At 44.9% G+C, this 22,954-nt stretch overlaps 1 protein-coding gene across 13 annotated transcripts in view; it reads left to right on the top strand.

Annotated features, from left to right (window-relative positions):
- SYTL2 (synaptotagmin like 2) overlaps positions 1–22,954 on the top strand; it is a 66,325-nt gene that overhangs the window by 27,005 nt on the left and 16,366 nt on the right. For 3 of the 13 annotated variants that reach the window (XM_079973271.1, XM_079973278.1, XM_079973279.1), the window contains exons 3-8: positions 8,335–8,483; positions 11,629–11,761; positions 14,392–14,473; positions 15,924–16,011; positions 16,514–17,383; positions 18,792–18,857. In XM_079973271.1, coding sequence (XP_079829397.1) covers positions 8,335–8,483; positions 11,629–11,761; positions 14,392–14,473; positions 15,924–16,011; positions 16,514–17,383; positions 18,792–18,857 — 1,388 coding nt within the window. Of the gene's footprint in view, positions 1–8,334; positions 8,484–10,885; positions 11,028–11,628; positions 11,762–14,391; positions 14,474–15,923; positions 16,012–16,513; positions 17,384–18,791; positions 18,858–18,886; positions 22,944–22,954 lie in introns of those variants that run through there. The other 10 variants (XM_079973277.1, XM_079973274.1, XM_079973276.1 and 7 more) reach the window with 7 other exon arrangements.

Genomic DNA, 22,954 nt, shown 5'->3' with positions numbered 1-22,954 from the left:
GGTTTCATGCTGTGTTTGTAAATTGCCTCGTGACTCCCGTGAAAGGTGATTCATAAATTAATACTACTACTTATAATCTAGGTTTAGCAAGACCTCTTGAAATTTTGCAAGACTGCTTAAGACTGATTTCGAAATCTGGCACTCGCCCTCTTTCCCCTTCCCTCTGAAAAACGAAACAAAACCTTAATGTCAATATATTCCTTCCACAAGAGCATCTCTTGGCTCCTGTGGTTCCCAGAAGCTGGAATTCAGAAGCATTGCTTCCTCCAGCTGTGGAGGGCAGAGCGTAGCCATTGTGGGTAGTAGGTGTGAATAGCTGTATCCGCCGTGAATTTGCCCAGTCCTCTTTCAAAGTCAGTGCCGCCTCCTGCAGAAGTGAGTTCCATATGTCCAACTTGGTGGCCATCACTGCCTTGGTGGCCATCAATTATGCTTTGCACAAAGGAGCAGCAAGCCAGCAAGTTCTCCTGAACCCACGGAGAACAAGGCTATGTTCCGAACCACTGCTGTCGGAACTGGTGCCCCTCTGAATCCCAATTGGTGGGAATCACAAATGGGCAGAGTGTTGTTGCACTCAGGCCCTGCTTGTGAGCGTCCCATAACGGGCACCTGGTTGCCCACTGGGATGCTGGACTAGTTGAGCCCTTGACCTGAATCTAGCAGGGCTCTCCAGGTGGAGATCTTTTGAGCTAGCAGAACCTCCATGCCCAGGGGATCAGCTTGCCTCCAAATACCAGATGATGGGGAAAAACAGTTGGAGAGTCGATATTGCCTGTGAGCTTCCCACAGTGGGCATCTGGTTGTCCACTGTGAGAACAGGGTGCCGGACTAGTTGAGCCCTTTGGACTGACCCAGCAGGCCTGTTGGGTTCTTAAAACAGATTTTGATTTTTAAAACAGCAACTTTATCCTTCGTGGTTCCTCTGGCATTTTGTTGCCTTGGGGTTGTGTCCTGAAAACACAGCGTGCAATTAAATCACCTCTCTCGCTAAGGCAGCCTAGCCACTGTCAGGTCCATTGCCCTGGGAGAAGTGTGCTATATCCTGAGTATTTTTGCAAAGCTAAGCAGCATCTGTTGTGGTTTCACACTGGATGGGGGATGGAGTGTTGAGATTGCTGCATTGCAGCATGGTAGATGGGGTGAATGACCCATGGAGTCCCTTCCAACTCTACGATTCTGTTCTATTTTTTTCTTGTGTTACTTAGCCAGAGTAGTCTTCCATTATATAATGGAAGGCAGAACTACAAGTAAGCTCTGTGTTATGATACGCGAGGAACTAAGGGGCTGTGTCAGGTGGTTTGCAGATAAGAGCTGCCAGATTGAAAGTTTGTTTTCCTAGGCACAATAATTAGCGATGGAGAATTCCTGTGGTCTAGCGGTGATGCAGCATGCGAGTCAGGAGATCTCAGTTCTGTGGCTCATTGGATCTGCCTCTGACACGCACCAGGGCTTTGAATCTCTTGCTAACTCCCACCCATTCTGCCCTTGTGATGGGCACTGAATTGCAAAACAATATGGAGTCGTAAAAGCATGCTTACTTTGATTTCATGTATTTATTTGGAGCTTTTGTACCCTGCGCTTTAGCCAGAAAGGTTCCCAGCGTAGCTTTCATACAATAAGTTAAAACGTGATAGTCGCTGCCATTAGGGTTACTATCTTAAAAAACGACACACAAGGAAAAAGGGATGGGGAGGGAAGAGGAAAGAATCAAACCCGAGTGCCAGTTCTTAAACAGTCTTTAACAATTGTGCATGTTTAGAACCCTTCTCTTGCTCCAAACAGTCTAGGGAGAGATAGCTGAGTCAGTACAGCATGAGACTAAACTAAACTCACACTAAACTCTTAATATCAATTGGAAAGTATGATTTTGTACAGTGGTACCTTGGGTTAAGTACTTAATCCGTTCCGGAGGTCTGTTCTTAACCTGAAACTGTTCTTAACCTGAAGCACCACTTTAGCTAATGGAGCCTCCTGCTGCTGCCGTGCCACCGATGCACAATTTCTGTTCTCATCCTGAAGCAAAGTTCTTAACCCGAGGTACTATTTCTGTGTTAGCGGAGTCTGTAACCTGAAGTGTATGTTACCTGAAGCATATGTAACCCGAGGTACCACTGTATTAAATTTCTAACCTTTTGAAACTTACAATTTCTTTTCTTTTTTTAATAATCTCTTAATTGAGTCATGGGTTCGAGTTTGAGTCATGGATTCGAGCACCACATTGGCCAAAAATATTCCTGCATTGCAGCGCGTTGGACTAAATGACCCTTGCTGTTCCTTCCAGCTCTACTAGGTTTTATTGACATCCGATGGTGGAGAAGCCATCACAGATCAAATAAAGCAGGAAGAGAACTGTTCTGCAATGTCTCCCATAATTATCATCAGAACATTTCCCACTGAAGGCAAGTTGAGACCTACTTCAGTTGAGTGCTGAAATTTGATGTACTGGAAGAAAGTAGGAAGCTGTGTTTATACTGAACCCAGGCCATTAATCCAGCTAGCTTTGTATTGTCTATGCCAGTGTTTCTCAGACGGTGGGCTGGACCCAGCAGTGGGCTTTGGACCAGTTTCAGGTGCTGCAGGCTGCCCGTTGCCTCCTTGCTTATCTGCCGCAGCCTTAGAGATATGATGAAAGCCTTTTGGCTGGACCAATTCCAATACCAGCAACATATTGTATGCTGAGGGAAGGTGGCAGGGAGACTGGGAAGTTCTGGAAGAAGGGAATGGAAGTTTCCCTTTTCTGAGGGGTGATGGCTGTGCAATCAAAAAGTCAGGTGAAAGGTTGATAATAAGCAGTGACAAACCTAGACAGCATCTTAAAAAGCAGAGACATCACCTTGCCAACAAAGGTCCGCATAGTTAAAGCTATGGTTTTCCCAGTAGTGATGTATGGAAGTGAGAGCTGGACCATCAAGAAGGCTGATCGCCGAAGAATTGATGCTTTTGAATTATGGTGCTGGAGGAGACTCTTGAGAGTCCCATGGACTGCAAGAAGATCAAACCTATCCATTCTGAAGGAAATCAGCTCTGAGTGCTCGCTGGAAGGACAGATCCTGAAGCTGAGGCTCCAGTACTTTGGCCACCTCATGAGAAGAGAAGACTCCCTGGAGAAGACCCTGATGTTGGGAAAAATGGAGGGCACAAGGAGAAGGGGACAACAGAGGACGAGATGGTTGGATAGTGTTCTCGAAGCTACCAGAATGAGTTCGACCAAACAGCAGGAGGCAGTGGAAGACAGGAGTGCCTGGCGTGCTCTGGTCCATGGGGTCACGAAGAGTCAGACACGACTAAACGACTAAACAACAACTTTTAAAGCCATCCAAGTTGATGGCCATCATTGTGTGAAGTACTTTATCATTCATGAGCTTTCCAGCAGTCAACATCATTCGATGTCCCAGAGAGGGAGTAAAACTTTTCTCTGTCCAATTCCTCCATGCTGTGCATTCTTTTGTAAACAGCTATCACGTTGCCTCTTACTCTCCTTTTTCTCTAAACCAAAAGGCCCCCAAAGCTGCAACTGAGAATAGAAAGGAAGGAGAGAAGAGAAGAATGTGGCTAAAAGGAGGAAGAAGTGAGTGTCAAAGGACCAGGGAGGACGGATGGAGGAAGCTGGCAGTTTGGGCGGGGAGGAGATAAAAAGTACAGGTTGTGTGTGAAAGGAGAAGAAATCACTGGAGATTTAGAAAAAATGCTTTGAGAGGCACATGGGTGCAGAAAGGGGCAGATACAAAAGAAAATGTATTCTCTGCTTTGAGCCTCAGGATCATAAAATCCTTCCTAATCAATTCTGCTGAGTCACAATATCTCCAAAGCAGGTGTCTGTACTTTTCTTGTAGAAAACTAAGGAGCAACAGTGATCTGCTTAGGGCAGCCTTTCTCAATCTTGAGGTGTTGTTGGACTACAACGCCCATCATCCCTAGTTAGCAGGTCAGGGATGGTGGGATTTGTAGTCCAACAACATCTGGGGACCCAACATTGAAAAAGGCAGGCCCTTTGGGGCACACTCACCCACGACCACCGGAAGTTAGGCATATTGTTCTCAGCTGCCTTGAGTACAACATTACTGTATGAGGGACAATGTATAACATCCCTTCATGTGATCTACAGGGGCTTGAAAAATACAGGGTTTTATGTTTCTTTAGTTGCATCCTTGCTGGTGGGGAGGTACTTGTAAAATTATGTCATTGGCTTTTGTGCTGATAAGGCAGGGTGTGGTGTGCATTTAGAATCAAATATTTACTTTTAGATTGTTACTTCGGCAATGGGTTTGCTTAAAGGGCTGCTATCGCTGGCTTAAATGATTGTGTCAACAAGTCCTGATAAATAGCAAATGAGTTGGTGAAACATTTCCTGGGTTTCAGATCTTGCAGAAGGGGTGTGTGTCAGATGTTTGAATACTTTCCCCTAGTCCTTTAGGCAGCTCCCCAGACATTTAAGGATCTCAGAGGGTCCAGGATCATTGCAATAGCCCTACCACCAAGATATTTTTGAGACTACAATTCCCATCATCCCTGACGACTGGTCCTGTTAGCTAGGGATGATGGGAGTTGTAGTCCCAAAAACATCTTGAGGGCTGAGTTTGCCTATGCCTGCTGTAGCCTGTTCCTTTGATAAACGGGGTTAACACAGGAAGCGTAGCCTAATGGCTACTTCTTGTGTTTCCAGTTAAGGTGTCTAAAATGAGATTTAAACCCTGCGTTTTTAAACACAAGCGGTAAGCTGATTCTTCTGTCTGTTAACCAACATATGTGGGTCTGTAGGAAGATAAAATATAGTTCATTATATTCCCTCACCTACCTACTAAAGCACTAACCTCGGTGCTTTTACTAGCTTTTACACAGGATTAAAATCACTTTTCATTATTGCTCTGATCCCGTTATTAATCAGCCCTTCCTCAATTATGGTATTTGCATTTTTTAAAATAAAAAAACCAGCCCCTCCCCTTTGGTACTTAACTCCACAAGCAGTTTGGCTCTGAGTGACTCATCCTTGAGTTGACTACCTGCACTGCACCCTCTTGTCAGTCAGCAAGAGAACCTGGAGCCAAAGGAAGTGAATCAGGCATTTTCAGATTCATTATTACCCAAATCAGTGCCTTTCTGTTGAAAGCAATTCAGACTGTCCTAGTGGCATTCTCAAAACAAGAAAATACCATATTTTTCCATCTGTAAGATGCCCCCATGTATAAGACACCCCCTATTTTGGGGGACACAGATTTAAGAAAATGGGGGGGATGTATCTGCATATAAGACGCCCCCTAATTTCTGATATTATTTTTTAGGGGGGAAACCTTGTCTTATACACGGGAAAATATGGTAATCCGCTTGGATAGCTCAGTTGGTTAGAGCCTGGTGCTGATAATGCCAGGGTTGCAGGTTCGATTCCCAGCTGCATATTCCTGCATTGCCGGGGGGGTTGCGTTATATGAACCTCAGAGTCCCTTCCAACTCTGCAACTCTATGACTCTTATGAAAAATCAGGATTTTGAACTTCCTCTGTTCCCCATCCCCCTCACCACACATACATTGGCTGTTAAGTTGTGGGTGAACATATCAGATGACACAGCGATTCTTCAAACAGCTCTCGTTTATTCACAGGCCAGAACAGAACTGAACTGAAGGGTTCAGCCAGCCTTCTTATACAGTGGTGCCCCACAAGACGAATGCCTCGCAAGACGGAAAACTCGCTAGACGAAAGAGTTTTCCGTTTTGGAGGTGCTTCGCAAAACGAATTTCCTATGGGCTTGCTTCGCAAGACGAAAATGTCTTGCGAGTTCCTGTGGGTTTTTTTCCCTCCCCCCCTTTTTCTAAGCCGCTTATCCGCTAAGCCACTAAGCCGCTAAAAGCCGCTAAACCGCTAATAGCGCTAATCCGCTAATCCGTCAATGGGCTTGCTTCGCAAGACGAAAAAACCGCTAGACGAAGAGACTCGCGGAACGGATTCTTTTCGTCTTGCAAGGCACCACTGTATAGAGCTCCACTACAACGCAACAGTAACTATTTTCTGTAACTATCCAATCACTGAACGTCACTTTTAATCCCTTATTTGCATATGTGGACCTGAGTGAAAACTATCTACAGTATCCCCCTGCTGGCCCAGGGTGAGAACTTCAGTACATAACATTGGCCTCCCCCAGTTCATAATCCTTGCGGGGGGCGGGGAAGGTTGCAATTGCAGGAATAGGGTGGACAACGCATCTCAGGGGTCAAAGGCAAGGGTAAAGCGGTTTTATATGCTCTGTGCCGTTGTAAAAAAGAATATAGATCTACTGGTGTTTTTATGATGTGGTGTCCTCACGCTCCATAAAAGCAACCATTGATTTAAAAAAACAGTGACGCAGGAGACAGAGCTGAACGGTTAGGAATCCCTTTCTGCGTTGGATACTTAAAGCCCCTAAACTAGAATAGCAAAGGAAGACAAAGTCATGTGTTACAGAAGCTGGAATTCCAACTCCCTTATGACCAGTCACATTGATTCAAAGTGGTGCTTCTTAACCGCAAGTGAGGAGGGCTGGGCTGGTTTGAGAGAGTACGTACGTTTGAAAGGTCACTCCTAAGTATTGTTATGAGTTTGTGGGTGCCTAGAAACCCCCTCAATTCCTGGGTTCCAGATCCTCCCCCTAAATTCCTGGGTCTCAGAGTTTAATCAATGCTTGGAGCATTGAGATGGGCTGCCGTACGCTGAATTTAGCAGTGTTGAAACACAGGCCAAACCCGTTTTTTCCATGCTCATGAAATTTAATGGGAGAAGAGCCATTGCGGAGAACGAAAGGAAGGTAATGAGCGATTAACAAAGCGGATGCTCTGTGGCGGGTGGCAGATGGGTATCAGCCCCTTCTTCCACTGTGAGACAGCAGAGAAAAAGTCTTAAACACAGCAGGCTGAGCCTCTGCATAATAATAATAATTATTATTATTTATGTATACCCCGCCCATCTGGCTGGGCTTCCCCAGTCACTCTGGGCAGCTTCCAACAAAATATTAAAATACAGTAATGCATCAAACATTAAAAACTTCCCTAAACAGGGCTGCCTTCAGATGTCTTCTAAAAGTCTGGTAGTTCTCTTTGACATCTGGTGGGAGGGTGTTCCACAGGGCCGGTGCCACTACCGAGAAGGCCCTCTGCCTGGTTCCTTGTAACTTGGCTTCTCGCAGTGAGGGAACCACCAGAAGGCCCTCGGCCCTGGACCTTAGTGTCCGGGTAGAACGATGGGGGTGGAGACGCTCCTTCAGATATGCTTCATTTCTTTTTGGATCCAAGGTGGTAGCAGTTGGAGGAGCAGGACCATCTTGGGGTGCAATGCTTTGAGCAGAGAGGCTCAGGTTGTATACATGTGTAAATAAACTGTACATCATAAAGACACCACACAGGAATGTGTACCAAAAATGCATATATTGAGGCACAGTGTGCATAACAATGCATGTATTCATGGAAAGAAAATACAAAGATGTGTCATACTGTTGCTTTGCAAAAAAATGTGTTGTGTTAAGCAAAATTGCCCCTTTAATGGGGAACATCTGTTAGTTCCATACATCCCAGAATTTCACTTGGCCTTCTCCTGGGGACTGTTTTCCCTGTCCTGTGGAGATCCCTGCCAGTAGAGGTTCGGCAAGAACTATCCCTCCCTTCTTCTAGATGTCTTTTGAAAACTATATTGTCTATGCAGGCCTTCGCAATATAAGTTTCCTCTTTTTACTCATTCAGTATGTATTCAGTTTTATTAATGTTTTCATGGATGCTTTCTGCTGATTTTATTCTGCTTATGTTGATTTTAATCTGGTTATGTTGTATGCTGCCTACGTACATTGGTGTGTGTGTGTTTTTTAAAAAATGAAAGTGTACAGTCATACCTCGGGTTGAAGTCGCTTCAAGTTAAATATTTTTGGGTTGCGCTCTGCGGCGACCTGGATGTAATGATGGAGTGCGTTACTTCCGGGTTGCGCTGCTCGTGCATGCGCAGATGCTCAAAATGATGTTACGCGTATGTGCGGAAGCGGCGAAATGCGACCCGCAGACGCACAGTCGTGTCTTACGTTTACTTCAGGATGCGAACGGGGCTCCGGAACGGATCTCGTTCGTATCCAGAGGTACCACTGTATATTATAAATAGGTACATAAATAAATAAAAGATGTATATTGGTACTAAAATGTTGATTAATTTTCATATGGGCTTTAAAAACCACCACCACAATCTGATGAGAAGAAAATTACCTAAGATAAAGAATTGTGTGTGTTCCTTGTCTGGTCGGATATCTTCCAAGACAGTATGGTCAAGCTTCCTTCGCTGCAAGGCATGTGTAATAATCTTTCCACCCCTTCCTTCTCACCCCCCCCCAGGCATTTAAGTGAAAAAGTTAAAGATGAGATCCAAGTTAAGAACATGAGCGGGCAGTGGTTTTATGAAGCCAAGTCCAAGAGGCATAGAGAGAAAATTCACGGAGCAGACATCATTCGGGCGTCCATGAGGAGGAAGCCGTTTCCAACAGGTACGCAGTGTTGACTTTAAAAATAATAAAAATAGTAGAGCTGTTTTGAAGTGAAGAAAGGTATTTGGGTCTCTGTGTAGAGCTTCAATCAAGAACAAAACTACAGAATCACAGAATTGCACAGGATGTTGGAGGCCATCTTGTCTAACCATCTTAACTGCCTTATGATTTCTTTAAAATGTGAAGCTTATATTAGGGTGGTTTTTTTAAAAAAAATCTAATTAATATATAGTTGACTGAGATCCTAACTGAGAATTACTTTCCAGTTGGAAAGAAGCAGAAGTCCCAGCAAGCAAGGTTGGGAAGGCAGGCTTGTTGGTTTTGAATGTCTTGCGTAGATTTTTTTTTCCAATTTCGTTGTTCTGTATGGGACAATGACAATAAAGATTATCGTATCGTTGGGTCTGCTAACCAATCAGTACCCAATAGGGAGAATGGATACGAAATCTTATGGAATATGTAGAAATGGCAAAACTTACTGGAAGAAAAAGAAATCAAGATAACTATTTATAAAAGAATGGAAATGGTTTATTGAATATTTACAGATAAATTGCAAACAGGTAAAAACATTGGCAGGATTATTGTAATAACCTGCAGTTTCATAAGAGTATGTATTTAAAGTAGATAATTCAATGAGCAAATTAAATGAATTTGGATATGCAGAAGGTATTAAAAAATAAATTTAAGAAACCGCACAAAGAGGGGGAAGGAAGTGAAATATTGAATTGTTAAAATGATTGTAAAATTAATGAAATGTATAAATTTGAAAAGTATAAATAAAAACTTTTTTTTAAAAGAGTTTCTTCCCAGAATTGCCAACATGGTACCTGTGGGGCACATCTGCAGAGGCCTTCTCTGGTGGCCACAGCCTTCAAGCCTCCCTGCTGTAATTAGGCTTGAAGAAAGCATTATCTAATATCTAGTAAAATAGGTTGCTGCATGTGTCTGGTGACAGGCTGTATTTGTGGGCCCGAAAACGTTGTTTATCCTCTACTGAATCTGTACCCCACCCTTCCTCCCAAAGGAAACCAGGGAGGCAAACATCAAAATGTCAAAACGCCACAATTTAAAATAAAATAAAAAAATATTAAAATGTTGAAAAACGATTTGAAGTGTTCTTAAAACAAATAAAAAAATCATATACCTGCACAGTTATTGGCAACCTTGGGTTTGCTTGAAACTCTTTCACCTTTCTTTATTACTTTATTTAATTATTACTTAATTATTTCATTATTACTTTTGATCAAATGACCATCAAGGTAGCTTATGGCAGACAACAAGAGTACAGTGGTACCTCAGGTTACAGACGCTTCAGGTTACAGACTCCGCTAACCCAGAAATATTACCTCGGGTTAAGAACTTTGCTTCAGGATGAGAACAGAAATTGTGCTGTGGCGGCGCAGCAGCAGCGGGAGGCCCCATTCGCTAAAGTGGTACCTCAGGTTAAGAACAGTTTCAGGTTAAGAACGGACCTCCAGAACGAATTAAGTTCTTAACCCGAGGTACCACTGTACATAGATTTTCTTACGAGCCACCCTGTTTCTATGATTATTGGTTGTTCTAAACTTTTTCAGTTGTCATGAGCTGCCCTGGGAACTTCGGATGAATGGCAGTTAACTGAGCACCATACAAAATCCACACACACACACTCCAAGCCCACACAAACCAATAATAACCATTTTATTATATATACGCCGCCCATTTTATTATATATACGCCGCCCCAGCCTCTCTGGGCGGCTTAAAGGTAAAGGTAAAGGTACCCCTGCCCGTACGGGCCAGTCTTGACAGACTCTGGGGTTGTGCGCCCATCTCACTTAAGAGGCCAGGGGCCAGCGCTGTCCGGAGACACTTCCGGGTCACGTGGCCAGCGTGACATCGCTGCTCTGGCGAGCCAGAGCCGCACACGGAAACGCCGTTTACCTTCCCGCTGGTAAGCGGTCCCTATTTATCTACTTCCACCCGGAGGTGCTTTTGAACTGCTAGGTTGGCAGGCGCTGGGACCGAGCAGCGGGAGCGCACCCCGCCGCAGGGATTCGAACCGCCGACCTTTTGATCGGCAAGCTCTAGGCGCTGAGGCTTTAACCCACAGCGCCACCTGCGTCCCCTGGGCGGCTTACAGCATACCTAAAAACATAATAAAAACATCAAGCATTAAAAGCCTCCCGGTACAGGGCTGCTTTCAGATGTCTTCTAAAAGTTATGGAATCCTTTATCTCCTTGACATCTGAAGGGAGGGCATTCCACAGGGAGGGTGCCACTACCAAGAAGGCCCTCTGCAGACTGTAGCCCCTTGGCTGATGGGTCAGGCCAAAAGATGCTTCCCTGCAGCACGCTCCACAAACCCGGTGCAAAATGGCAGTTGGGGTCCAGTGTTCTTTCTGGAAGGGAGGGAGGAAGGAAGCACTTTGTAGCTCCTCCTTTCTCTGGCCGACAGATGGATGGAGCCCGGATTATCTCCCCACCCGCCTTGCTTCAATGTTCTTCCTGAGAGGCCAGGGGAGCAGCCGCTCTGTGGCTCTTGATCCCCCGGCCGACGGCAAAGGTTCCAAGTATCTCAAAATGCTTATTCGCAGCACCACGTAGACTTATTTAGGGAAGTCATTCCCTCAGGCGGTGATGGCAGCCATTTTTAAAAATACACTAGGCCAATTCATGGAGACGAGCCCTTGCGAAAGACATGTTTAGCCATGGCTCCTCCTGCCCCAATGCTCCAATACAGTACGCTGTTTTGCTTGGCTGCTGTAGAAAGTGGAATTCAATTATCCTTCAGCAAGGCTCTTCTTGTTTTTAGATGTCTGGAAATTCAAAGGTGCTGTTGTACTTGTGGGAATGACTTGCGTTGAGGGTCTAAGGTCTACTTAATGTGGATTTTTATGACATTTGTAACTCTTTCATGAATCACGTTTGTTATAACAGGGTTTGTTCCAATGGCTTGTGCTTATAAAGCATATTTCGCATGTTAAAAAATAGTTGTTTAAAAACCCCAGGAGTTACAAAACTATGGAAATGCCTTTTAAGACTTAGAATCTTGAATAGGCTGGAAGGTGGGTGCTTAACTGTGTGCTAATTTAAAAGCTCGTTGGTATCCATAGTTTTGAGCATTTACAGAGAAAATGCAAGGTAACCTTTCCCGTTTGTTTCAGCAGAACTGAGTCAAAGTAAGTCAGACAAGACAAAGAGCAGCTGGGTGAACAATGTCAATAAAGAAGTTTTCACGCCTCCAGAATTGCTGGGTGCCATAAAAGAGGCAGAGGTGGAATCGAAATCTGATGAAAGGTTAGACACTCAGAGAAACGTGTCGATAACTTTGTTGTTATTGTTGTTTTATAAACCAGTTGATCAGTTGAACTGATTCAGAAAACGCAGCCTTCAGCATTGTGACTTAATTAACTGTATATTTTAACTTTACCTAGAGAACAATTTTCAGTGTGTCTCAGGGAACCTAGTTGAGTGATGTAAATAGTTGTTGTCATGATATATCAGTATTGTTCAGCAAATAGAATTGTGTTGTGGGGACTATTGTAGTTGCCTCTGACAGCTAGCTTCCAAAAGACGGAATCTATTTGGGAGAATATCACAAAGCAAAATACTGTAGTCAGAAACCGTGTTGTCTCGATGCTAATGGCGAGTATCAGCATCATTTGATAAACCTACAATGGCGCCTTTATATTCCTGTTGTCGATATTAATTTTTTAGTGGCCTGTTAGAATTATTTGTTATATGTGGCATGATGGGTAATGCCTCGTCGTTTCACACACTGAATACCCTCCCCTTTTTATTAGAGCAAATGTTAGCCCCATCCACACCTATAGACATTCTGGGTTAGAAAGGAATGTGCCTTTGATGTGAACTGCAATAAATGAAAATCGCCCTTGTTTAAAGTGAGGGAAGGGCTGTCAATTTCATGAACTGTTCCTTTTCTCCAGAGTAGTATTTACCTACCTTTTTGTGGGTGGGAAGAGAGAAGTGTACTTTAAGTGAGAAGTCCTTTAGGTGTGTCGCACAAAGCTGACGGTGGAAATTCACATTGCTGAAGGTGTTGTTGTTATTATTTTGAAGGGTGTGAGTGACCTGAGGCCCCCTTCTCTTCCAGACTTTCATAGTACACAGCAACCCAAGCTGGTCAGATGGAGGAAATCAGAGCAGTTGTTTTTTGTATGATTTTCCTCCTGGTTCCATATCTGCAACCAGGCCTGCTTCCCATCTCCTACATCATCCTAAATGAAACTTCAAGGACTGTCCCCTTATGGTAGTCAAGCTTGGAGATGGCACAGGCGTGGAAGAAGGGTGTTTGGCTCCATCTGTCAACTATGGCGGAATTTTCCTGGGTGCAGCTGTCAAATTGTACTATAAGCCACAGTAAATACCACTTGCCAGGATAAATGTAGGAAAAGATCAGAAGTGTTAGGGTGGAGGTTAATTAAAGTAACTATAATGGATGTTTGTGAAAAAGAGTTGTCTGCTCATAGACTCAGAGAGCTGGAAAGGACCCCGAGATTCCAACCCCCTGCAATGTGGTAATCTCAACATGTGGCCCCCCATCCAATTTGCAACCATACCAGACCCTGCTTAGCTTTGCAAATGCGTTAGCAGTTTTATCACTGCACCACTAGGACAGCCCAAAACAAGTTGACACAGCTGGTTTCCATAAATTTGACTTCTGCACCTTTTGGATTTACTTTGCTTCCTGTTTTGTGGTGCTTCCTTTTGTGGGTGTTTGTGCTAAGATGATTCAGAAACCGCACCTGGGCTGCAGGCATGTTCCCTCCTTTGCAAACACAGTCAGTTCTCAAGTGGCTACTTATATCTGGTTAGGAGGGTTTGACAGCCATCATTGGCTTTAGGAACACAGGGTGGGGGGCTGCCTTTCACGTAGCCATGACTCCATCTAGCTCAGTATTATCAACGGAGAAGTGGAACTGCTCTCTAGGGTTTTGGATGGTCCCTGGGGCCTTCTGTGTATAAGGTATGTGTGCTATCACTGAGGCAAGGCCCTGTGTATTGTTTTGCAACGATGCTCTGTTCACCGAATCTTAGAATTGTAGAGTTGGAAGGGACTGCAAAAGTCATCTATTCCACCCTCCTACAATGCAGGAATTACAGCTAAAAAATCCCTTTAGCCAATCGTTGCTTTAAAACCTCCAGGAAAGGTCCACATGACCTTCCATTCCACTGTTGAACTGCTCTTACCATCAGAAAGTCCTTCCCAATGTTTAGCCGGAATCTCCTTCCTTGCATTTGAATCAATTGGTTTGGTGGGTCCTACCCTCTGGAGCAGCAGAAAGCAAGCTTGCTCCATCTTCCATGTAACAGCCCTTCACACATTTTGTTTCTGTCTCTTTTGTTTAGAGCTCTGGGTACTTACATAGAAAATGGGGGCAGGAGGCAGTGCTTTCTAAAGACCTCTTTGTCTTGCAAAGTTTTGTGTGTGAATGTTCAGAATCGCTGCTTCATGTAGACATAACACAACCCTTCACTGCCTCAGCACAGGAGCTCTGCCTTGTTTAGTAACGTGTAGAGAAAGTGAGATCTTTTAAATATAGAGGCAATAGACTTTCATATGGAGATGGTTGGAATTTCTCTGCAATTCTTGACTTGCAACCTCACAAACACTTTTTGCAAATGACGAATCAGATTGCCTTCACTTAAAGCCTTTCTGATTCCTCATTTAGGCATGAAGGGGTATCCTGTGACATTGTGTGAGAGAGGGAGGAGAATCGATTAAATACATTGCAGGTGGGATAACTTGAGGGTCTGTGCACCCAGCTCCAAGGTCTTAATGGCTGAAACTAAAATAGTTACCGATGCCTCGAGTTCCTTGCATGGGAGCCCTGATATTCAAGCTAGTTTCAGTGTGTGGCATAGCAGCCTCCAAGTAATGGGCTGGTTCTTCTTTTTCTTTACAGCCCCAAAGTGTTCAGTGCAGCCTCTGACGCATTAGAGACGCCTCAAGAAAAAACAAGGAAGTTAGCTGCCTCACCATCTAAGGTGAGTTCATTGTCAGTATCCTGGATGGAAGACAATGAGAAAACAACACGGGCGCCATGATCTCTGTGTTATTGCCAAAGGAATTAACTACACCAGGGGTAGGGAACCTCCCCTCACACCGCCCAGTGAGCCGCCAGATCTTAAATTGCCAGGCCAAATTTGACAGGTGGGTGGGCTGCCCCCCTGCCAGCTGACATCACAGTGGCGTCAGGTGATGAGTCTCTTTTGAAAGCGTGGCTTCAAAGAGGCTTGCTCCAGGATTATGAAGGGGTTCTCAATGAAACCCTTGCCAAAGCACGTTTCCCACCCAATTTTAACACAGGTTTCAATGCAACCCCTTTCCTGATCCTGGAGCAATACATGATCCCACTACTCATCAGCTGATGGGATCAGGCGAGGAGTGTACCTTGCTCCAACAAATGAGCAATTGGGAGTTCATTTTAAGCTTCCTTTGAAACTATATCGGTATCCGCCCCCCCCCATAAAATTACTTTGACATGAATTGCATAGAGAGTAGTGGAGCAACCAACCTTTTGAGCTGAAATGTGGACTGCAGCTATGGTCAAACCTGAGCAACAGTCACAGGCTGTAGCCTGGAAGTTCTGGTTAGACTGGAGATATTGGATATGTTCCCACACACTTTGGTATTTATTGAAGTGGGAGGGCCTCACTAGCACGCAAGCAATGCAGTGATCTGTAAATGGTCAAATATATCTCACTATAAGGGTCCGTATTTGTGTGTTCAATATTTGCTGTGCTGTGTTTTTTTTAGCTGCCCGTTTGCAAATTATGGATCTGGTCCCATCGCTTGGTAGTGTGTGTGTGTGTGTTTAGGGATTCCCTCGTCTTTTAAAAAGCAGCAAGCTTTTGTTGTCCTCATTTTGGAACTCAGGTTGTACTTCAGGAACCCCTGGATGATAACCATTTCCTCCCTCCTTTAAAAGAAAAAAATTAAATGGGTTTCCATGGTTTCCACTTAGAGGAAAAATGCTCCCCTCAAGCCCCCTTTTTATATATGCAAGTTTAGATTTTTGTGTTGTTTTAGATTTTTCATATCTCAGGATGCATGGAAGTCCCACTCACAGTAACTCAAGGTTCCTTGACATGACCGTTTTCTGCTGCCACCCATTTTCTTAGCAAGCTTTTAAAACCACAGGAAGAAAAAGACAGGTTTATTCTTGGCTAAATGGTAAGCAGGGAGAGCGCTAAACCACGTCTGGTTTTGGCCAATGTGTGAAGCCAAAACTTGGGTTAACTCAGCACAGCATTGGAGTAAAAAACCCCTTCTCTGGAAGCCTCCACATTCACCTGGTCCTGGTAAGCCATAGTTTGCCTTACTGTGACCTGCAAAACTTGCTGTTATGTTTTCCATTTTCCTTCCTTCCTTCCCAAGCTCTCTCTCCCCCAGTAATACTGTAGTGTTAAGCGGAACATTCTTATTTTGTTCTAGCAAAGGAAAAACCCATTCAACGAATCAACCCTACTAGAAGATCATGCAAAAAATGAGCAGCCTGAACATGGAATGGCGATGGAGAAAGGTGAAGGTTTCTAAATACGTAATCTGTGTTGTTTCTGTGGAGACACTGAAAACTTGTGACAAAATATGTTTACATTTTGGGTGTTGTGTGACAAAATACGTTTACATTTTGGGTGTCGTGTTAATGACTCCATGTTCCTAAGGAATTGTTAGGTTTCCCTTTTTTGCAGTATACAGGGAGGTTTTTATGGCATGGCACAAGTATAAAAAAATGAATAAAAACCACACAGTCACACAGAAGCCTACAGCATGAAGTGGAACGGTTCTCAGTCTGCTACATACGTAGATCAGGCCCAAGTTAAAGCTTAAACTGGTCCTGCCTTGTTACGTTGCATATTTTTTTTTTTACTTTAACAAGCACATTGATGCAATTCCTTCCCCAAGACACGCAATAATGCTTTTACTTAGTTGCATGTACCCCCTTTTTCGCAACTAACGTGTGTCCCTTACATGTAGTGTGTTTTACCCTTTGGTTTGTGTGCGCTTTGCATCTTGTTTTGCAGACCCGCATTCGGTAGAAAACCAGCCCAAGGTAGACGTAACAAACCACAGCAGGGTAGAGGAGCCTCAACAGGCTCCTGCAGAACCGAACGACTTGCAGAGGCAGGCAGGGAAACCACCTGTGCCAAAAGCCAGGAGGAACATCCACAAGACATCAGACGTCAGCTTGAAGAGCGAAGAGCCCTTTCCCAAGGCTCCGAAAAGGATCAAGCAGGTTAACGGCCAGGGGTCTCTGCCCAGGGGCATCCTGAAGCGCAGCTCCAGCTCCAGCTCCACCGATTCCGAAGTGCTCCGCTTGAACCAAACTTTGGAGCCCTCCGGCAAAAGCAGATTGCCAGCCCCGACCGCCCTTGAACGTGTTGCGGAGAAGAGCCCGCCTCCTCCAGGCGAATCCGAAGGCTTCTCCGAAAACTCGTTGGAGAGGCTGAAGCAGGTCCGGTTCTCGTCCAGCGTCAGTAGGAAGGAGCGCCCGCAGAGCCTTGAGTTGCACGAGGGCAAGGAATCCGGGGAGTTCGTTTTGTTGGACTCCGACGACACCAAGGCCAGTGGGAACGGAGTGGGCGACCCAGGTGCGCTTCAGAGTCGCCAGTCTTTCCCGTCTAAGCCTCCTCGCGCCCATTCTCCAGCCTTAAACGGTAACACTGAGAGCCAAGGAGAGGGAACGGCTCTAGGTTCTCACGGTGCCAAGAACTCGGGTCTGCCACCCAATACGTTGCAGCCTGAGAAACATCCTGTTGCGGGACCTACAATTCCAAGTGAACCTTCTAGCAAGACCTTTCCCTCAGTGAGGGAAGAACAAACCGATACCACAAAGCCTCAGATCAAAACTAAGCCGCCGAGCCTTGAACAGGACATCTCGAAAAGCACACCTGGTAAGAAATAATAGCATATCCCAGTGAGTTAACAGTTTAGTGAGATTTTCAGGCCCCTGTCTAGCTGTCTGCCATCTGGAGGGATCCCTAATGCTTTTACTATCTTAACCCTGATCAATTCAAGGCCTAACCATTTGCTTGTTTTCTCGCTTCCCATCAACACATCCCGACACACTCGCTGATCACTTTTCTTCAAGATGCACTCCTTTGGCTGCTGTGCTGCCACTGATTTGAAATCATATCAGAATTGGGGCGTGCAGGTTTTTAAGTCTTGACAGGGGCAAAGCTTGCATTTTGTGTAATTGGTAAGTAACTCTGTTTAAGGAGGAGGCTGAGGTTTCATCTAGCTGTTGCTGTTGTTTAGAACGTGGGTAGGCAAACTAAGACCCGGGGGCCGGATCCGGCCCAAACACCTTCTAAATCCAGCCCGCGGACGGTCCGGGAATCAGCATGTTTTTATATGAGTAGAATGTGCCCTTTTATTTAAAATGCATCTCTGGGTTATTTGTGGGGCCTGCCTGGTGTTTTTACATGAGTAGAATGTATGCTTTTATTTAAAATGCATCTCTGGGTTATTTGTGGGGCATGGGAATTCGTTCTCCCCTCCCCCCCATAAAAAAAAAATATAGTCTGGCCCTCCACAAGGTCTGAGGGACAGTGGACCTGCTGAAAAAGTTTGCTGACCCCTGGTTTAGAAAGTGCAGCCAGAGTCCCCTCCCTCCACTTCCTGGTTAAGAACACAAGAGACCTGCTGGATCAGACCATTCCAGTCCAGCCTTTCCCAGTGACCGACGAGATCCCTGCAGAAAACCCTTGAGCAGAACATGAATAGAATTGTATAGAATTGTAGAGTTGGAAGGGACCCCCAGGGTCACTGAGTCCAATCCCTGGCAACGCAGGAATCACGACTAAAAAGAGGGAGCTTTCCTTTGCTTGCATAGTTTGCGGTTGAGGCATCAGATTAAAGCTCATATGTTGCACCTTATTCTCAATAATTACTAGGTCACATTTATTTAAAACATATTACCATCATTGCTAACATTTCAAAGAAATTGATTGCTTTGGGGGGGGGGAAGCTTGTATTCCAACTGGAACTGCAACCTTGAATTGATTAACCGATTGGCTGAAAATCTTTTCAATCAGGCAATAGAATCCTTTTTAAACAAATGCTTTTTAAATTATAAATTCATCACATGCCAGGCAACATCTTAGAAGAGGCGTTTTATCCCCACTCTCATCCAGAAGGGATGAAACTAGCTGCTGTGTCGCAAATGCACCATCTTCAGCTTAGTCACATGCTGATTTTATGCAGATCTGGCCCATTCATTACAATCAATTCGATTGACTGAGGCTTCTTTAATTAGGCAGTTTCGCTACTACAACAACAAAAATTGGTTGTCTCTTGCAGACCAGCAGCTGCCTAAAACAGAAGACCCTCAGGTGCCAAAAGTTGGCTCTGCAGACCTTGAACAAGGTAAGCAAGCTCTGGTTGAGGCTCCGAGTGCTAAAACGGTTTCCAAATCTGACAAATACACTGCTGAGATCTTGAAGGCAGCCGATGAGTCCATATCTAAGGTGCTCGACTGGTTTAAAAGAAGTTCCAGTGATGATGAAAAAGAGATGCTTCCGCAAGATGCGGGACTTGCAGAGGAAATGGATATATCCAAGGCAAGAGAATCTGCTGCAACGGCAAAAGATAAAGGCTGCAGTTCAGATATGTTAAATCTGCATTCTTCCCTACGTGAAGGAGAAGAGCCAACCAGCAAGGACTATCGATTCCACGAAATGGTAAACGTTCCGGGTGGGTCGCCATTTACAAAGGATGGAAGTCCAGGCAGCCTGTTACTAGAAGATCAAAGCAAAACAAGGGAGGTTGCTTCCTCTAGCTCCCAAGGGCAGGACATTCATTTAAATGAGAGAACACGTTTTCAGGCCATTGGCCAGCCTGCAAACGAGAGAGATGAAAGGGCTGCGGGAGGCAAGGTTGAAACGGAGGACAAAAGTGCTTTGGGCAAAGAACAGAAGATGTTGGAAGATGCAAAGGGAAAACCAGGTTTGAAAAGTGTTGGCTCTTCTTTGGGAAAAGTAACAGAAAGGGGAGATGTTACGCCCAATGGGGCTGGAGGTGTTAAAGCTTTTTCGGAAGGAGCAAACTCTGAGCATCAATCTGGAGAGCTGTTTAATGAACCTAAAGGGAAAGAATCTGGGCATCTAGATGACAAAACCATGCAGCACCCCAGTAGAGGGAATCTTCTTACCTTACCTCAAGATGAATCCAAAGAATCAGAGGTTCCAAGAAAAGTCAAGAATATCAGGGCTTTCTGGGAAAGAGAGGCGATGAACCCAAAACTTGCAAATAAGGAAGGCCTATTAAGTGAAAGCACTCCTGGGAGTAACCGGATACCAATCTATAAAGAGGAACGCAGCAGAATAAAACCAGTGGGCGGCTCCTCAGGATATGTTACTGGAGAATCTGATAACGAACAAGGCACATATAATTTAGTAACCTTCAGAAAAGTTGAAATTGGTGCGGATGACTCTGGACCTGATGATAATAGCATTAAGTTGCCTTCAGGAAAAGTTCGACCAAATGTAATGGATAAATTCGAAGGGGGCCGTATTGTTGATGAATCTGGCAAAATACCCCCAAGTGACCAGAGGAATAATGCATTTACAGAGTTGCTGGATGCAAATAATTCGCGCCCAAGACCCAGCATGATTCTCTCTAAAGAGGATGGAGGTTTACAAGCTGACGGTTTGGAAACAGAGAGAGCGTCATCTGTTCTGCAGCAGAAGCCACACTTTAAGATTCACGCTTTAAAGGAAAAAGCAGACGAAGAGGCAAAGGCTCAGATGCTCAATCCTTCACAGTTCAAAAGCCTGAGAAACTTTTGGGATGGGGGTACTAAGCCGCAGAGCGGAATGGATGAAACCAAGGCGAAGGCGACTGTTCCAAGGGGCAGGCAAAGTAGTTCAGGAAGGTATCTGAAAGAGTTGGAAGAAGTCAGGGAAGGAACTAGCCAGGCAGTGCTGGAAGGTGAACAGCAAAAACCGATCCTCCAAGGATTTGACGTGAAGGAACAAAATGTATTGGAAGCAAACCGTGTTGTCCCAAAACAAGCAGGAGGGACAGCTCTCTCCCCATCAGTGAATGCTGTGCCATTAGGAAATGTAGAATTTGCCCCTGCAGAGGGAAAGACTGTGCGCCCGGTGGAAGAGTATATAGAAAAAACAAAAGCTCCATCCAAAGTGCAGCACAGTCTGTTTAACAGTGGCGTGCAGAAACTGTTGAAAGAAGCATTTCAGGAGTCCTTGCTGGCTTATCCTCTGGCTGACAAGAAAGGGGTTCCACAGGTGGAGTTAGCAACAGAGGTGCAAGCATCTTGCAGTGACCAGAATCAACAGCAGGGGGCTGTTTTTGCAGGTGCAGATGGAAGAGTCTCTGAGGTTCCAGAGACTGTAAGCAGAACTTTGGTTCCACCAAAAGCTGACACCACTGCTTTTGTCACTAACTTAGAGAGGCTGCTAAAGGACACCTCAGATGAGAGCTCCTCACCCAGTCGTCATATAGCGGCGGATGTTTCTGAACAAGCACATTCTCCATTGGAAAAGAGGCGTTTTTTTAATAAGGTGATGGAACGCAGCCGTGACACGGATGAAAAAAATAGCAGAGTGGAGTCCTGGGAAACCGATGGAACAATACAAAAAGATGTCCCACCCAAGGATAGACACATTGCATTCAAAAAGCATTTGGGGGATTCATCTGGATTAACAGAAGATTCAGATTTGGTGTCTGGAAAATCTCCCAACAGGGAAGAAGGCCAAACGGATCTAAAAGCTACTTCTCAGGAAGAATTCTTCCAGATTCCTTTGCCAAAACTGATACTGCCTGACGCTCGTCTCGCCAGTCAGAACAGAGCAAACTCTCCCACGAAAGAGGTTTTCGAGACAGCGGCAGAAGCTAATGTTCCATCAAAAAGGCAAGGCAACGATTTGAATGCCAAACTAGCCTTTCTTTTGAAGGAATTGCCAGAAACACCCACAAATGAGAGTATTTTGAAAGCACAAATTGACAGTGTCCCTGGGGAACTGCAGCAGAGGTCTTCTGAGCTGGCGACCAGAAAGATCATTCCTGTTTCACCCCAAATGGCCAATCCTCCTAAAGAGGCTGTTGGTGGGACACTTGACCGAAGTTTAGATACGGACGAAGACAGTGGCAAGTTATTGACTACAATGCAGGGTGGGCCAGCAGGAGAGGCAGCTGTGCTGTTGTCATTTTCAAACCAGGAAAACATAAGAGCTCAAGGGAATGTTGGTGAGCAACCTACAGAAGTGGCAGAGACGGTTGTGAAAACTGTTAAACCAAATTCGGCTGAGCATGTGGCATTTAGAGACAGTTTAAGCAAACTGCTTAAGGAGAGCTCCGAAATTTTGCTCAAAGACATTGCAGTTCCTAAGCCAGCCCATGGTTCATTACAGCCCCATCAGAAAACAAGTTCAATTTATGATAAAGAGATAATTGAGATGATAGAAAAAGCTACTCCTCCCTCCAATTTCAGGCAAGCTGAACTCAGAGCCAGCTTCCAAAATCTGCTCAAGGAAGATGTTGAAGTTCTTCCAGAAAGCCAGAAAGACTCAAACAGTGGTCATGGGGCACAAACAGAGAGTGAGTCTAATCGGACTGTAGATTTAGTTTGCCCGCAGGGAATTGGCTATGGTCAAGAGATTAATGAAACTGTAAACAAGGAAGTTGCTCCATCCAAGTTGAAGCAAAGAGAATTTAATTCAGGCTTCCGGAAACTCCTTGAAGAAACTGCCCAGATGCAACCTTCTGAAATGAGATGGTTGGATATCAGAATGAAGGAGAGCATCCATGGTGCCCATGGCTCAGAGAGCACGACGGGCCTTCTTCCCCAAGACGTAAATGAAACTGTAACAAAATCTGTTGCCCTAGAAAAAGACGGTTCTGTATTCAAATCCAGCTTAGAAAAGCTTTTTGGAGAAATCTCTGGTGCTGCTTTGCTTCTGTCCAATGAAGAAGAGAAGAAAGTGACTGATGAGTCAGGATTTCAGGGAGGTTTAGCCGTAAAAACACAAACGTCTGTTGAGAGCGTGCCGAGCGACTTTCGAACCGAGGTTAAAATACCGCTCAAGGGCAAGACTTTCAAGCAAGATAACCAAACCGTAGACCGAGAAAAGTTTTCTGGCACCCCTGAAAGGAATGTGGTTTTCCAAAAAACTATTCAGCTTAACCTAGCATCACCTGAAGCTCCGCTCCTGGGAAGAAGGGAAGATTCTTTCACTCATGCCAAGGCAGGTAAGAGGGAGGAGGAATATGAAAAAGGGAGAGAAGATTCTGCTACTGCCAGTGCCTATCTCGATGGTGGAAGTGAAAAAGAGGGTGCGGAAGAGGGGAACCCTCCTAAAACAAGACAGGTTGAGCTGCTTGCCACCCGTCACGCTGATGGCAACGAAGAGGATGAAGATGCCAGGAGCGTTGAATCCAACCTTTCAGATGAAAGCCGCAATTCTTTTGTGGGTTTCCAAAGAAGTTCAACTCGTGAGCAGTTT

This window comes from Podarcis cretensis, assembly GCF_951804945.1.
Source record: "Podarcis cretensis genome assembly, chromosome: 4".
NCBI classification, from domain to species: Eukaryota; Metazoa; Chordata; class Lepidosauria; order Squamata; family Lacertidae; genus Podarcis; species Podarcis cretensis.
This window is presented reverse-complemented; position numbering and strand designations above follow the sequence as displayed.